At 39.7% G+C, this 16,373-nt stretch overlaps 2 protein-coding genes across 13 annotated transcripts in view; both read right to left on the bottom strand.

Moving 5' to 3' along the window:
• LOC132154526 (NACHT, LRR and PYD domains-containing protein 1 homolog) overlaps positions 1-9,193 on the bottom strand; it is a 59,158-nt gene extending 49,965 nt beyond the window's left edge. For all 3 annotated transcript variants that reach the window (XR_009437167.1, XM_059563110.1, XM_059563112.1), the window contains exons 1-2: positions 9,071-9,193; positions 8,279-8,351 (exon numbers count right to left, since the gene is read on the bottom strand). Coding sequence is in view for 2 of the 3 variants with exons in the window: in XM_059563110.1 (XP_059419093.1) it covers positions 8,279-8,297 (19 nt within the window). In the remaining variant the exon portion in view is untranslated. The remainder of the gene's footprint in view (positions 1-8,278; positions 8,352-9,070) is intronic.
• Positions 9,194-10,266: 1,073 nt separating this feature from the next.
• Positions 10,267-16,373, bottom strand: part of LOC132154523 (supervillin-like) — a 52,469-nt gene continuing 46,362 nt past the window's right edge. For 7 of the 10 annotated variants that reach the window (XM_059563106.1, XM_059563101.1, XM_059563105.1 and 4 more), the window contains 5 exons: positions 16,158-16,313; positions 15,915-16,058; positions 15,649-15,770; positions 15,153-15,308; positions 10,267-10,473 (listed from right to left, as the gene is read on the bottom strand). In XM_059563106.1, the coding sequence (XP_059419089.1) occupies positions 10,387-10,473; positions 15,153-15,308; positions 15,649-15,770; positions 15,915-16,058; positions 16,158-16,313 (665 nt within the window). In that variant the 3' untranslated portion in view covers positions 10,267-10,386. Of the gene's footprint in view, positions 10,474-14,055; positions 14,149-14,846; positions 14,872-15,152; positions 15,309-15,648; positions 15,771-15,914; positions 16,059-16,157; positions 16,314-16,373 lie in introns of all 10 variants that reach the window. The other 3 variants (XR_009437166.1, XM_059563103.1, XR_009437165.1) reach the window with 3 other exon arrangements.

The raw sequence follows: 16,373 nt of genomic DNA, 5'->3' as shown, positions 1-16,373 counted from the left end.
ACTCTCCTCAAATGTAGGACTTCTGTTATTGCATGGAAAATGATTAACAAAATTAATATTTAACATTCAGTTTCATGGTAAATACCAAAATATCGAATGATTATTTTACATTATAGAGATCCCTTTGCATTGGATATATGCTTTTAAAAAGTTTTTCCAGTCACTGCTAGTTTTTTCTGAGTTTTCAGACAGGATGAGCTCTATCTCTGAGAACAGCGACTTTGTCCTGGGACTGGAGCTGGTGCATTTCAAACACATCCTGAAATACAAACAGAAATTGAGCTGGCCTAACAAATACAGTACAACACTATTTCTAACACAGATTCATAAAACAGTTAAATAAAATGTTCCTATTTGCTACAAAAAAAGTTTTTTTGATTACTGTTAGCAATTTACTGCCTTCTGGACCACTCCTAACTGATCTTATTTGTTCTAAATAGACTCATCTCACAAAATAACATTCTGCTGAACAGTTTATGTTACCTGCATTGCCCTGATAATCTCCTCCACATCCTGAGATCTGAGCAGACAACACGCTCCACGCCGTCCAGTTCATAAGAATCACTCTGGCTGAAAAACACATCGCCTCTAATAAGTTTCTCATTGTTGTAAGGGAAAGTAATGATTTGAACAGTTGATGATTCTCACTTGATTTCATCGCTGCAGTCACTGAGAGGAGGGGACATGCAATCTTCATCACTGTCATCTGATAACTCTCCTGTAGACTGAGCCCTGTGTATACATTTTTTTTTTGTAAATGTGTGTATGTTCATACTCGAAAACTACAAATCCATTAGGCATGTTTGTTGATGACCTGTTATTAATTAAAAGTTATATTATGGTGTATTTTGTATTTTTATAGTGCAACACTGAAAGTTGTATCTGAAAGACCAGATAAAATATTAAATCGGAATAGGCTAAATAAATGTTTATTCAAATTAACATATAAATATTAGTAAAAAATTCACCTGTAAGTCATGACATGTTCATGTTGAGGGTCAAGACAGAGAAACCGCACACACAAGGCAGGATGAGAATTACCAAGACATTCACTAAGACAAACGTAATGTCAAATACACAGTCAATATCCAAACCTCATGGTTATCCCAAAGCCTGCCAAAAGTAAATAAAAGTCTACAGGTTTGTCTCTATGGGGATATAGTGAGGTCAATAGCATCGGTCAGGATGTTGGTACGCAATTATTAAAAAATTATTCAGTAAAGTAAGATGACAATCACCACAGTGATACCTGGGGAGATGTAGACTAAGAGTCTGGTGGAGTTGCAGAAAACAATTTGATTAAAATGTTTAATAAATTTTCAAATATGAATAGTGAAAAATATAGCATGTTTCATGATTTTGGCATGCAATTATTAAAGAATGATATAGTAAAATAATATGAAAATCACCACAGTGATTTGGACCACAGTAAGTATGGACATGTAGAACAAGAGTCTAGTGAAGATTTCAGACAACAATTTTTTTTGATTTTCTTTATTTTGGAATGCAATTATTTAATAATGAAACAGGGAAATGACATGAAAACAGTTTGGTTTAATTAATTTAAGTTTGGCTATTAATTATGTTGATAATTTGTATTAAGCCGCAAACAGGAGGTGATAGCGAGATCGGGCGCGAGCGCAGATGTGGGGATGGTGCAAACTGCAAACTGTGTTCATCATAAAATGCTTTTTTTATTATTATATACGTTTAAGTGCCCTATGCAAACTGTGTATGGGGAGCGGCGGTACTATCTTACCTCACTCCATCATCTCTCATTATACCCAGACTCTCCACATCACTAACAATAGACATACTGGTATTCAATCTACCAAAAGAGAATTTATATAGTTTAGTTTTTAGTAAAGAAAGCATATACATCAATTTCCATACAAATGCATTGCGGCAGTACCATGGCATCAGATGGTAACATGATACCATGATATATACCATGGTACTGAATGTCCACCATATTAATATAAAATTGTATTTGCATCATTGTACATCTTTGAACATTTTGTACACATCAGGTTATTCTTACTGCAAGTGAAGTAAGCTAGAACAAGACAGGAAGAGGGTGAACAGACCAGCCGCCCAGCTCTCAATCAGGTTGTTTAGCCAAACTTTTACTTCCTTCAGACCAGGAACAGAGTGAAGGAATAGCAGCAGAGAATCCATATGCTCATCCAACTCTGGGCATCTAGCGAAAAGAATCCTTGTATTAGAAGAATTATTCGATTCTCCCCTGGCCACTGGACCAAATCATGCATTCTTGTATTCATCACCCTGTTTGAAGTAAACTAATATCGATGCTCATATTGGAAATTATGACTTAATGTTATAAAGGAAATTCAGAATTTTCAAGTTTTAACTTTGAAACAATACTATAACTGAAGTCAGTTTAATTCATTAAACTCACTGTTCTGTCAACTGAATGAGTTGGTAAAGCCTTTTGAAAAGAACCTCCCAACTGGCACTCGATCCTTTAAGAGGAGGGAAACTGAGAATGAGCTTCACCAGTGCCGGTTTGTCCAGTCGATGTGGATGTACCAACTCTCCACTGCTACCAGATCTGGAAACATTCATATTCATACAGTAAATCTACACACATTAGGATTTAAAATGGTTATGAATTTACATTTCTTCTTGAATTTATAAATAATAAAAATAAATAAAATAAAAAATAAATAAATAATTTAAAGATCATAGGATATTTTATGCATGAGTTCTAACGCTATATCATAAGCCCATCTGTCCATTGCAAGAATCAATGATGGATTTTTCTCTTCACTGTCGTGCATCTTGAACCTGCAATAGATTTTACCAACAGTAAGTTAACACAACCACCGACAAATTAAGTCAAAGAAAAAGACACAATGACTTACTCTTCAAATGGCTTTCTAGAGACCGAAAATGTTGAACAAACCCTTTCCTCATCACTAATCATGAGATTGCTCAAATGAAACCTAAAAGGTCAAAAATGTGTTACAAAACAAATTAGTCTGAATTAGTGAACTTAATTTAAATAGTAAATTTACAGCCAAAGAAATTAAAATGTAAATCAGCTGTACATTTAAGTTCCTGTGGCTCAGTGGTAGAGCATTGCTTAAGCAGCGCAAAATTTTGTGGGTTCAGTTCCCAGGGAACACACATACACACAAATGTATAGCTGAATGCACTCTAAGTCTCTTTGGATAAAAGCATCTGCTAAATGCATAAGTGTAATTTATTGAGAGATTAAATCTTAATATGCAAACATTGTTTTCTCTTACTTTACGTGAGAAATCTTTGGATTGACTTGAAGGTAGGACAGAATCTTAGAAGTCCAAATATCTGTGAGGTATTCAGCTTGTATGTCCACCTCAGTTAAACCAGGAACATGACTTAGGAAAGACAGCAGTGCATCCACATTCACATCAAACTCAGTGTTTTTCCTGGGAACAAATGCACAAATGTTAGCAAATAATAATAATAAAACAATATGGGGAAATTAGCAGAATTGACCTACATGTCTGAGAAGCTCCTGAGGTTTTGAGATGTCTTGAGTAAGTCAGTCATGGGTATTGCAGAGAAAGGACAAAGACCAAAGGATATTTTTGAAAAACCCTGATAAAAACAAAGACCAGGTTCTCCTGAGATTTCACCCTGATGCCCGTTTGAGTGCCCAACAGTGAACCTGAAATAAGGAAAAGCAGTTATTAATTATTTTATATGAACAAATGTATCTTCAAGAGCTTAAGTTATACAATGTTGCATTTTCTGTGAATAAATTCAAGAAATATTAACTGAGAATGAACTCATGAATGAATATGAAATAAGAGTTCACTTACTTGAAGGAATCGTTTTTTCTTGCAATAGTGAACTCTGAGCAAAGACTCTTGTCCATGTTTTCTGCTTGACTGGCAATACATACACTGAGAAATCAAACGAAACCAAGTTTAATCTAAAAAACCTACATACAGAAAAAGATTGTATGTATGTATGTATGTATGCATGCCTGTCCATCTAAGACTGTTAAAGCATTAATATACACTTTAATAATTACAACGCATGTAGTTTAATCACCTCACATTAATTGAGAGCCTACAGTATATGGAATATTTATACAAAAACATGCCAAAGGTTGTTTAATGTGATCAATTACAGCATTTAAAATACATTTTCAAAGTGAGATAAAGGTATTTGTCATCAGTAATGACACCCAGAGAACATCTATTGCTCCAGATCTCGACTCTCTATCACTAAAAGCCAGTGATCAGTTCAAGAACTTCGAATCATGTTTAATAGTGTAGCATGTGCGTGACATTCTCCCCCCTTCTGACAATGATTTACGTTGTTGGATTTTGTTTTATCTCTTTAATATAATGTGTATGTTTTTTTTTTCTGTGAATGCAACATTCATATCTCTTCTGTAAAGCACTCTGTAAACTCTTTTTTAAAAGGTGCTACATAAAGCTTTCCTTTATGTAAACATACGCATACAGTATGTTCCCAATATTCATGTACAAATTTGCCTATATTAACATCCATTTAAATGTTGAATGTTCATGTGTTGTCAGGTGCCTGTTTGTGTTTGTCATTGTGTCTGGTTTACCTGAACTTTCTTTCCGTCATCTCTTTTACAAGAAAGTTCATGGTTAAATCGACACTGGTGTTGCTGATGTTCCTCATCACCAGCCGAATGTTACCCACTGATGTTTGTCCACTGAGGGTTTTCAGGATCTTCTGCACACTTTCATCTGACAGGGCTCCATCCTCCATACTGCAATGCATTCACAACACTGCTTCACTAATCATGATGTAGCACAAGAACATAGGTCGATTCACCATATTGTCAAAACATGGATTTATGGTGGATGCATAAATATAAAGAACATAATATCTATAACAACACTGCAGCAGTTAAATTAGTTACCAGATTATGGTTTGATAAGGTCATTTAGTGTCTAAACTCATTTTTAGAGAACTTTGGCATTGTTGCATTTACATACTGTATATAAAGCAAAGAAAATGCATAGAAATCAAGAGAACATTACGTCAAATAGCCCACGTTCTTTCTTCTCCCCAGGGCTGATGTCAGGAGGTTAACATCAGCGTCAGATATTGAATCAAAATCCAACCTACAAATAAATAAATGACAAAATCCATTTCATGTTGCAAACAAAACCTCTTATACTATAATAAAGAGAACAATAATGAGTATACATGGCATATAAGATGATATAATGGTAACAACATTTTTTTGACACTACTGTGATGGCGCTCTTTGAAATACTAAATAAATCCCATTGGATTTGAATGGTATCACCAGAGCCCTGCTTGTAAGAGCATGTAATTGAAGCACACTTACCTTAAATTTGTACACCTGCAAAGCACAGGGTGAAGCATCTTTAGATCTTTCGCATTACTTTTGACTTCCATAGTTATAATGCGTGAAGAATACTGGAGACAGTACATCACGACATGAGAGTCGACCCCTTTCAAAGACCAGTGGATGTTAATGCCTGAGCGTTCCCACAGCTTCATGACGTTCTTCAGTATGTTCCTATCATGCAGCTCATACAGACAATGAAGAATGAAATCACTCATGTAATATGTATCCATGATGTTCTTCTCTATAACTTTGCTGATCCATATCTCCAGCTCTGTGCGAATAACGGTAGATGTCGACTTTGTATGTTCTCCTGGGATTAAACGGCTCACTTTCTTGTTCGAGAGACCAAAAAGGAACCGGATTACAGGTAAGAGTTGCTTATTGTGCCTCCCATTGCCTGCTAATTCCAGTAGCTCCCTGACTTTTATTTTCACCTCTGCCTTGTCTGTTAACATGTAGAAGAGAGCGGTGAAGAACTCCTGAAAGCTGAGGTCCAAGAACCCAAACATCTCCTTTATATAAATTCTCTCTTGCTGGTGAAATTTGCACAGGAAGGGAATGTTTGGTAAATCTGAGATTGCCTTTGGAAGATTGTTTCTGGAAAAAAGGACTTGGCGTTTTGGCGTTCCACTCTCTGCAAGCTGACCCAGGTTCTTGAGGAGGTTGAGCTCGTCATGCGGATTCAAACTGCTGTGATGTTTCAAGAGTGTGAGCACAATATCAACAAATATGGACGTGGTTGTCGTCAACTCGCTAGTAACAACACCATCCTTCCCTTTTCTCTTGAATATTGTGCAGACGATCCAGCAGATGACAGGGACGAAGCAAGCGGTGTAGAGCATCTCGTGTATCTTCACCTGCTCATACACTTGACTTGAAAACTCTTCATCCTCAAAGAACTTTCGGAAGTATTCACTCACTCCTTTTTCTGAAAATCCCATGATTTCCACAAAGCACTGTGGCTTTTTCAGAACAATCTCCAGTTTGTCTACAGAGGTGGATCTCGTAGTAACCAACAGGAAGGACTCTCTCATCATACGTCCTTTCAGAAGAGAGCAAACAATGGCCTGTGAATGGGATTTGATATCTGGTTTTGGAGGCAGTAACTCTTTGTTTCCTGAAAGCATGAGTTCATCAAAACCATCAATGATGAACAAGATCCTCTGTGGTATGTCTTTTAAGATCTGAGCAATCTCTTTTGGAGCTAAACTACAGTCCAGGAGATCCAGCAGGCTCACCTCACCAGAGAGCCCGTTGAGCTCTTTGCATCTCAGATGAAACACTACATCAAAGAGTCCAGCGTAGAGCTCTCCAGAGGCCCAATCCAGAATGATCTTTTGTGCAGTGATTGATTTCCCACTTCCAGAATCACCTTGGAGAATTACAGCTTTTCCAGTCACTATTTTGGAGCCATTCTCTGGGCCGAAAAGCTGATCAAGTCTGATGTTTTGGTTTGTTTCTCTGGTGCTGAAGAATCTTTCCCCTCTGGAGCGCATCTCGTTCTCTTGCTCTTTCTTTCCTCTGTGTTTCTGAATAATCAGCGGGTCAGTGTATCGGTCATTAAGCAGCACCTGTTCACCGGCACGGGAGGTGTATTCTGTAATGTAGACATAGTCGGACAGCACAGACTTCTTGTATTCTGTAATCAATGTGCTTGTATCTGTTAAAAAAAGTGTTTAAACAGCATTACAATTTTTAGATCACAAATATTTCACCCAACAGTATAAACAAATATATATATATATATATATATATATATATATATATATATACACACACACAATTACGATTTGATTTCCAGGCCCTACAGTATGAAAAACAACACTTGAGTTGTAAAATAATCTAAATCACTAAAAGTGTAACGTTCCATTTCTTTTCATGTTTATTTCTAGTCAAGTCATGTCAAGTCACCTTTATTTATATAGCACTTTAAACAAAATACATTGCGTCAAAGCAACTGAACAACATTCATTAGGAAAACAGTGTGTCAATAATGCAAAATGACAGTTAAAGGCAGTTCATCATTGAATTCAGTGATGTCATCTCTGTTCAGTTTAACAGTACATAGAATACATTTTGTACTCTACTTTTATTACAAATTCAAAGTTTCTCTTTCAGATGTATGTGGAATTAACAACGATGGGAGTAACATTGCAAAACCATTATCAGATGTACTAATGTGAATTTTATCCACTTCACATAATCTCAAATAATTTCATATTCTAGTGTAAATTCAAGTAGATTTTTACAAACCTGTGACTTCAGATTCAGGTCCTAAAACAGAAACAATAAACTTTAAGTTAAAACTAAATATTTTAAAAAGTATAAAAATATATGAGTTGTATTAGAGTTGTGTTTTGCTGTTCTACGTCCCCCAACAGAGAGAGATGCTTACACACACACACACACACACACACACCTGTGAAGTAATTATGAGCAATGTTAATATTTCCAGTGACTGTTGAGTTCTTTATCACAGGTGACGAAATAATGCTTCCATTCTGGGCAGTGATACTGATTTTAGAAATAGCATCATGAGGCTCCACAGTTCCTCTTTTGTCTTCTGTGGAAAAGGAAAGAAAAGACAGATCGCTAAGGTAATTTATAGCCATAGTTTACATGCAAATCAGCCCTTATCTTGATGAAAAAATAAAAAATTATATTTTAGCTTAAGCTGTTTAAATCAAGCTGTCTCATGTAAAGTCTTCTTTTAAGTTCTTTAAGACTACCACTAAGTGGAGACCTAAGTATATGTTTTTGTATTCTGGTTCTTTTACTGAAGAGATGTAGGCAACATTTTCTTTGAACACGCAGTAAAGTAACGCACTTTTTTGTTCACTGCTCAAGGTCTTTATTAAAACCAACATATCTGACTGGCCTGTTTCATGTGTTACTGTAAGTTACCATTATCAGAGACATCCATCTGTGGTCTTCAGTATGTCTGTGCACTCCTGCAATCTGAAATGACCAGCTCAACCTGAAGAAAATTGGCAAGATGTAATGTAAGTGTCAATTATGTGAAAAGGCAAGATATATTTTATGTTTTGCGTTCTATAATTTAGCAGTATTTATCGGTAGCATAGCTTGGAAATGACATTTACTCCCAAAATAAGTTCTCTATATAGCAATGAGTTCGGAAACAATCACAATCATTTGTTCATACTTACCTCCTTGACAAAAAATGAGAATGGTAACCATAGTTACCAGAGCTGTCACGTAAAAGCGTACTAAATATAGCTGCAGCTAGCATTGTTATACAGTAAACAATGGCACATAGAGTCTGAAAGACTGACTGCGATCCTGTTATGATTTTACAATAGTAGATTATATTTACGAGTGAAGAACTAGTCAAATCAAGGAATACATACAGTACAAGAACGCTGGATTATGTAAAATGATTTTATAGTTATGTTGACAACAAACGTTACTTGAAACATGAATTGAAAAGTACGTACTGGTTGAATGTTTTTTTTATTTTTATCTTGGTGCTTTTTAGTTTAGTTTCGCTTTTTATCTGTGTTGAGCAAATTGTAAAATAAAGGCTAAATGTTCGTTTAAAAAATTCGTTTTTTAATGCACTGTTAAACGTTATGAAGAACTTTTTCGCGTCTCTTTGTCGATGGAGATGTTTAAGAATATATATATAGGCTACTGGGAAATGATTTGTATTTAGTTGTAAAGTCAAGAAAGTCTTACCTTAACACATTTACATGTAGCTTCGCTGTGTAGTCCCTGAGCATTTGTCCTGAAATGATGATGCCCAGGAGGAAAATACTTTTACTTTTCATTTCAAGTGTGACCCGCATTGACATCATCATTCTGGGCTTCTGTCACGAACTGTAGTCTATACCGAAACTGAAAGCGTTCACTCAGACACACAAACAAACAAACAACATTTTTCAAAAACAACAAAGTGGTCTTTAAGACGGTCTTCTCAAAATTCATAGTAAACTCGCAATCCTGCATAAAAACCTAACTTATGCCTGCTCTGACCCAGCTCAGACCCTAGTATCAAACTATACTAGTAATTGGTGTGTAAATGCATTTCTGTCACCTCTGAACCAAGTTAAACAGTCTGTGTAAAGACACCAGGAGCCAGCTGAAGACATAATGCAAGAAAGACAAAATAGCTGGATTTAGTATGTATGATTAAATGGAATATATATTTTTGTCTCTCAATCAGTTTGAAACAATCATATGCTCTCAATTCTTTCTTAATAGAATATATTTCTAATTTCCAGTATAATGAATATCTGACATGACGATATTGTTGTAAATCTCTGTGTTGACCAATATATTTTCAGTTTCTGCAGCTTCTTTTGTCCCAAGAATTAGTAAAAAGTTAAACATAAAATTAGACAAAAAAAGAGAGACTTTTAATATGCTTTCTTTATTCACTATTTTGTTTATCACAAAGAAAGTCTCTGAAATGTAGACCAGTGTGTTTGGTATAGAAACTGTACACAAAACCAAGGCACTATACTGTACATTTAAATTAATATATTTTCTTTCTCTCGCCCACTATTCCATGCTGTTCGAAATACAAACAAACTTGACGTCTCTCACACCTCAAGAAAAAGAGACCGGCACCAACACAACCAACAGACATTCACACGAGAAGAACACACAAAAAATACAGACGCAGCATGTAAACTCCTCTTGAATCAAAAAGGAATATTCTAAGACATATGACAACATTCAGAGTGATCACACAGGATTTTCTGCCGTTTCTTTGCTTGATACAAAGTTTATATAATTTTCATTTATTCAGCAGACTTATCAAACATAAACACACATTACAACAAAAACCCACCACAGGTCAGACTGAATGGGAAGAGGAGAGAAATGATTTCATGTACATGAATGTGGCGAGGAGACACACACAGACATCATCTTTGACCTGACCGTTTACCCTGTTCTCATTGCACAATCACCTCATTTAACCGAAAGAGGTCAAAATGGAGGAAATGGACCGTGTTAATTCTTTCACCATGATGACTTTAGTCAGGTTTTTAAAAGAGTCCTTTGGCTTTTTTTAGGTTCACTTGCTTCCATCCAGGTAGAGCGTCAAACTCTTCTCTCTTCATGTCTAATACTCTCTGAGAACACAGAAAATAGTGTAATGAGTGAAAAGAGAGAATCACACAGAATACACATACACTGCCTTTCAAAATGTTGGGGTTGGCAAGGTTTTCAAAATGCCTTTAAAAAAAGTTTATGCTCACCAAGGCTTCATTCATTCGATTAAACAGAAGAAAATAATAAAAAGTAATATTATGACATAAGTCGCACCTAAGTATAAGTCGCATCAGTCCAAAAATACGTCATGACGAGGAAAAAAACATATATAAGTTGTCACAGTGTCTGGCTTGTGTCCCTGGGTTTCCACTAGATGTCCCCCTTTCTCACGGTGTCTGTCACCTTATCACTTCCTGTTCCCTTATTTGGTCACCTTCCTCCTTGTTGAGTAATTGATTGTTCCCCACCTGTCTCCTGTTCCCTCATTATCCTTCTGTGTATTTATACCCGGTCTCTCTGAGTCCTTGTTTAATGTTGATGTTAATTCATGTCCGTCGCCTTGCCTTGCCTTGCCGTTTTGTTTATGTTTGGACTTGTTGGATATCGACCCCTGCCTGGACTGTTTATTCTTTGGATTGCCCCTTTAATAAATACATACCCGCAATTGGTTCTCTCTCCTGTGTGTTCTGTAACACCGACCGTGACAGAAGGACTCCGTCACTGCAAGAGCCAACGGTATGTCGGCTTATGTCTCCTCCCCAGCCACAGTGCGGGAGAGGAATGGATTTGAAGGAACTCGCCTGGTGGTTTTCCGGGGAACCAGAGGAGGTCGCCGAGGAGGGAGAGGTCGAGAGGATACTCAGCAACGCTCTCAACCAGGACTGCCCTTCGACCCGGGGCTCGTGTGGGATGGATTAGAGCCACCGTCTCACCATGGAGGACGGAGAGGAGAGAGGAAGCGCACGTCCGCCACGGTGGCGTCACTGCCCATGATGGCCGCTAGTCCAGCGCCACGAGGCAGGATGGACACCAACACAGCACCACAACACAAGGCGATCACCAGTCCAGCGCCACGAGGCAAGATGGCCGCCAGCTCAGCGCCAACACCCAAGATGGCCGCTAAAACGTTCTTGGATTACTTTTCCACACTGTCAAGGATCTTAGAGATTCCCAAGACTGTTCACGTCACAGCTGCTGAGCCAGCGCCACAGCCCAAGATGGTCGCCAGCCCAGCACCACAGCACAAGATGGCCGCCAGTCCAGCGCCACCGCACCAGATGGCTGCCAGACCAGCACTACAACGCAAAATGGCCGCTAACCCGGCGCCAAGGTTCAAGATGGCCGCTTGTCCAGAGTCATGGCCCAAGATGGCCGCCAATCCAGCGCCACAGGCCAAGATGGCCGTCAATCCAGCCCCACAGCACAGGATGGCTGCCAGCCCAGTGCCACAGCACCAGATGGCCACCTGTCCAGAGTCATGGCCCAAGATGGCTGCTTGCCCAACACCGCTGCACAGGATGACAGTCACAGCTGATCCTCTGGAGTCGAGTCAGGTTCCAGCGAACTCTCCAGAGTCGAGTCAGGTTCCAGCGAACTCTCCAGAGTCGAGTCAGGTTCCAGTTGACCCTCAAGAGTCAGGGCTAGTCACCGCTGACCTTCCAGAGGCAGGGCTAGTCACCGCTGACCTTCCAGAGGCAGGGCTAGTCACCGCTGACCTTCCAGAGTCCGGGCTAGTCACCGCTGACCTTCCAGAGTCCGGGCTAGTCACCGCTGACCTTCCAGAGGCAGGGCTAGTCACCGCTGACCTTCCAGAGGCAGGGCTAGTCACCGCTGACCTTCCAGAGGCAGGGCTAGTCACCGCTGACCTTCCAGAGGCAGGGCTAGTCACCGCTGACCTTCCAGAGTCAGGGCTAGTCACCGCTGACCTTCCAGAGTCAGGGCTAGTCACCGCTGACCTTCCAGAGTCAGGGCTAGTCACCGATGACCTTCCAGAGCCAGGGCTAGTCACCGATGATCTTCCAGAGCCAGGGCTAGGTACCATGGACTCTCCAGAGACAAGGCTGGTCACCGTTGACCTTTCAGAGTCAAGTCAAGTCACTGGTGATCTTCAAGGACTGAGTCAAGTCACGGGTGATCTTCTAGGACTGAGTCAAGTCACCGGTGATCTTCATGAACAAAGGCAAGTCACCAATGATCTTCATGTACAAGTGCAAGTCACCGATGGTCTTCATGAACAAATGCCAGTCACCAATGATCTTCGCAAGCAGAGTCAGGCCAGCACCAATCTTCTGGAGTCCAGTAAAGACACCAGGGGATTACTAGAGTTTCGTCGTCCCGTTGGTCCGGCCGCACGGAGGTCTGCTCCGCCTTGGGGGGCTCTCCTGCTGACCACATGGCTGTGGTGGTCTTCTGCTCCGCCCTGGGGGACTTCCACCCTGACCACACGATTGTGGTGGTCTTCTGCTCCGCCCTGGAGGACTTTGGCTTCGACCACAAGGACGTGGTGGTCTTCTGCTCCGCCCTGGTGGGCTCTCGCCCTTACTACACGGTTGTGGTGGTCTTCTGCCCCGCCCTGGAGGACTCTGGCCTCGACCACAAGGACGTGGTGGTCTTCTGCTCCGCCCTGGGGGCCTTCATGTTGTTTTTTGTTCTTGTGTTCACTCCTGTCCCTGTTTCTCTCTGTCAGTCTGGCCCTCCGTCCCTCCCCCTGAACCTCCTCCGGTCCTCCTCCCTCCTGGTCTCGCTGTTTGGTGTTCACACTTCCAGTGTCTGTTCCCCATGTTTTTCTTTTCTGGCCCTCCGTCCCTCCCCCTGAGCCTCCACCTGTCCGCCTCCCTCCTGGTCTCTGTTTTGTGTCTGTCGTGGAGCGTCTGGGAGCCGCTCCGTAGAGGGGGGGTACTGTCACAGTGTCTGGGTTGTGTCCCTAGGTTTCCACTAGATGTCCCCCTTTCTCACGGTGTCTGTCACCTTATCACTTCCTGTTCCCTTATTTGGTCACCTTCCTCCTTGTTGAGTAATTGATTGTTCCCCACCTGTCTCCTGTTCCCTCATTATCCTTCTGTGTATTTATACCCGGTCTGTCTGAGTCTGTGTTACGGAGTCCTTGTTTAATGTTGATGTTAATTCATGTCCGTCATCTTGCCTTGCCTTGCCTTGTCTTCGTGTTTTGTTTATGTTTGTATTTCCTGGATATCGACCCCTGCCTGGACTGTTTATTCTTTGGATTGCCCCTTTAATAAATACATACCCGCAATTGGTTCTCAACTTATTTGATAAATAAGTTGCAGGACCAGCCAAACTATGAAAAAATAGTGCGACTTAATACGGTATATCAAAACAGATATTAAAATATCTGATTTTTATGTGAATATAAATGTATATATTTTAAAAATGACTGAGATACAAAGATTCATTTTCAACATCATTGCTCCAGTCACTGTTGATCAGTTTAATAGATCCTTGCTGAATAAGTAATTAACGTCCTTTAAAAAAACTTGCTGACTTCATTGTTTTGAATGGTAGTGTATATGTGCAAAAACTTAAACAATCTGATTTCAGAATATTACATTTGCAGAAAAGGAAGGATAAAAAAAAAGGTTTACAGTAACACTGTGTCTTAGCTAGGCACATTTTGTTTAAATCATAAAAAAAAAATAACTCACATTTACAGATAAGAGGAGAGAGACTTTGGACCAATCAGAATTGGCAGTGGGCAGGGCTACTCAGGATGCCCTTCCTGCTGCTTGTGCAGAAATCTAGATTGGAAATGATGTACATTGTGTTAAAAATCTTTCACTTATTACAGTTTAATGTGCAGAGACAACTTTAAACAAGCCAATCATAGAGTGAACAATCTATTCAACCAATGGTCTGAATTTAGGGCGGGACCACTGGTTTGCCAACCGCTGGTGGACTTTTACGTGCACATTTACTGTGATTGTCTAAATTAGGACCACAGAAAGATTTCAAGAAAAAATACAGACAAAGCACAAGTGTATGAATTTTATCACAGTTGGCAGTTTGCCAATGTGCATTGGTCCAGGTGTCTTACTCTCCTTCAATGGCCAAATCTCACTGAAAATGAGTGACCTTTGGTTGCTCTTTCACAGCAAACCACTCTCTGTGTAACATTAACGTGGAAGATTTATGATTTATAACATGCTTATCATGTCACGCCTAGTTATAACACAGTGTGTTCAGTAAAATGTTATCAGAAACATGTAAAGTATTGCTGGAAAAAAAAGCTTGTGAAAATAAATCTGCGTCTTTGTGTACACTGTGCATGCATGATTTGTTCAAAGAGTTCTCCAGGATTCATCTGGACAAGAGAAGCCCAAAGTGAGCGAGAAACAGGGAGGAAAACAAGGCATAAAAGTGAGGCTGTCAGGAAATAGTGTCATAGAAACATACTGTATCTCTCCCCGTGACATCAGTCCTTGTCTGAGATACTTACCCACATTTAGAATTCCCTACAACCCCGCCTAAAACAGCAAAACAATCCATTCTTAGTATCTATCCACATCATGCTTTAAGAAACTATTCACGGGCTAAGGAACCTACTCAGTCATTTCTATTTGTCAATTTACATTTAAAAGAAAAAAGAACAGAAAATTCAATATACAGTATGGTAGTAGAAAATAGACTTTTAAAATGGAGATTTTTTTTTTTTTACTAACTAAATCTTAAAACAACTCAGAAATGTGATTTTCACAACCCAAGATGCACAGGTGATCTGTCTCATAGTAGTGTTTGGCGTTACCTCAAAGTCCTCGTCAGTCAGGTACATCTCCAGTTTCAGGGGGTCGACGCCGTGGGGAAGGGGACGGGTTTGCAGTGTTTCTAGAGGAAAAATGCTCTGACAGAGTCGGGCCAAGACATCCTCAACCAGAATGATCTGGTTACACACCTCTGCCTCCTGCACACACACACACACACACTCAATTTTTTAAAAGAGTAAAACCTTTGAAATATGTATAAAAAATATCTATTTTTCAAGTTTCTAACAAAGCTCTAAAATATTTTATGAATCAGAAATTAATAGAAAAAAAAAGTAATTTAAATGATAAGTATTGTAAATGATAACTATTTTTATTTTGGAGTAAACTATCCCTTTAAATGCACTGATTAAAGTCACGGTTTCAGTCAATGATTGTGGCCCTCCAAAACGGTTTTGGGCGAAATCGAAAATTAGTTTTCCATCGTTCAAATTTGGGTTGAATCACTGACAGAAATACAACCCATGTTCAGCGTCTCACCCTCTCTGTGATTTCAGCAATGTCCTCTCTGTGCTCCCAGCCGGGGAACATGTTTGTGAAGGTCAGAGGCTCCAATCCAGCATGGATCAAATATGACTTCTGAGGCTTCTTCTCATTCTTTTCTGCAAGGCAAAGAGAGGCATCACTTATCTGTATTCACATCATAAGTGGAACATAAACTGTATGTGAAGCCGCATATAGTTGTTGATTCAAATGCATGTTTCTGATTTGCTGGACGACTGAAAGGATGACTGGATTTCAATCACCTCTGCAGTACTGCAGCACAGTTTTCATAGCGCACTTCCTGTCTGAGTTCCAGCGGATGAGGGCAGAACCGGTACTCTCAGTATCCTGCGGCCACCAGCCCTGCCACAGGTAAGCTTCATGATAGTTATCAACCAGGAACAGAGCTACAAATAGACAGAGAGAGATAGAAAAACATGCATAATTATTTATGACTCGTTGTTTACAGCCTGAGAGAAAAGAGTTCATGTGGCATTTCTTTTTACCTGGCTGAGGGGCAGAGTACAGATCCTCCTGCAGGAACGGCAGGGAGCAAACAAGGTCTGCAGCTCTGGACGGGTTTAAGAACTCCTGCGCCACAAACTCACCCGAAGAACTACTGAGCTGGAACAGACGCGGTGTGAAGTTAAACTTGCCAGGGTCTGAGAAATATTGACATATAAACAGAAAAAATGTTAGATGTTAGAAAAAATAAATAAATA

This window comes from Carassius carassius, chromosome 12 (assembly GCF_963082965.1).
Source record: "Carassius carassius chromosome 12, fCarCar2.1, whole genome shotgun sequence".
Lineage (NCBI taxonomy): Eukaryota > Metazoa > Chordata > Actinopteri > Cypriniformes > Cyprinidae > Carassius > Carassius carassius.
Note: the sequence above shows the minus strand (reverse complement) of the source record. Positions and strands in the feature narration are given on the sequence as shown.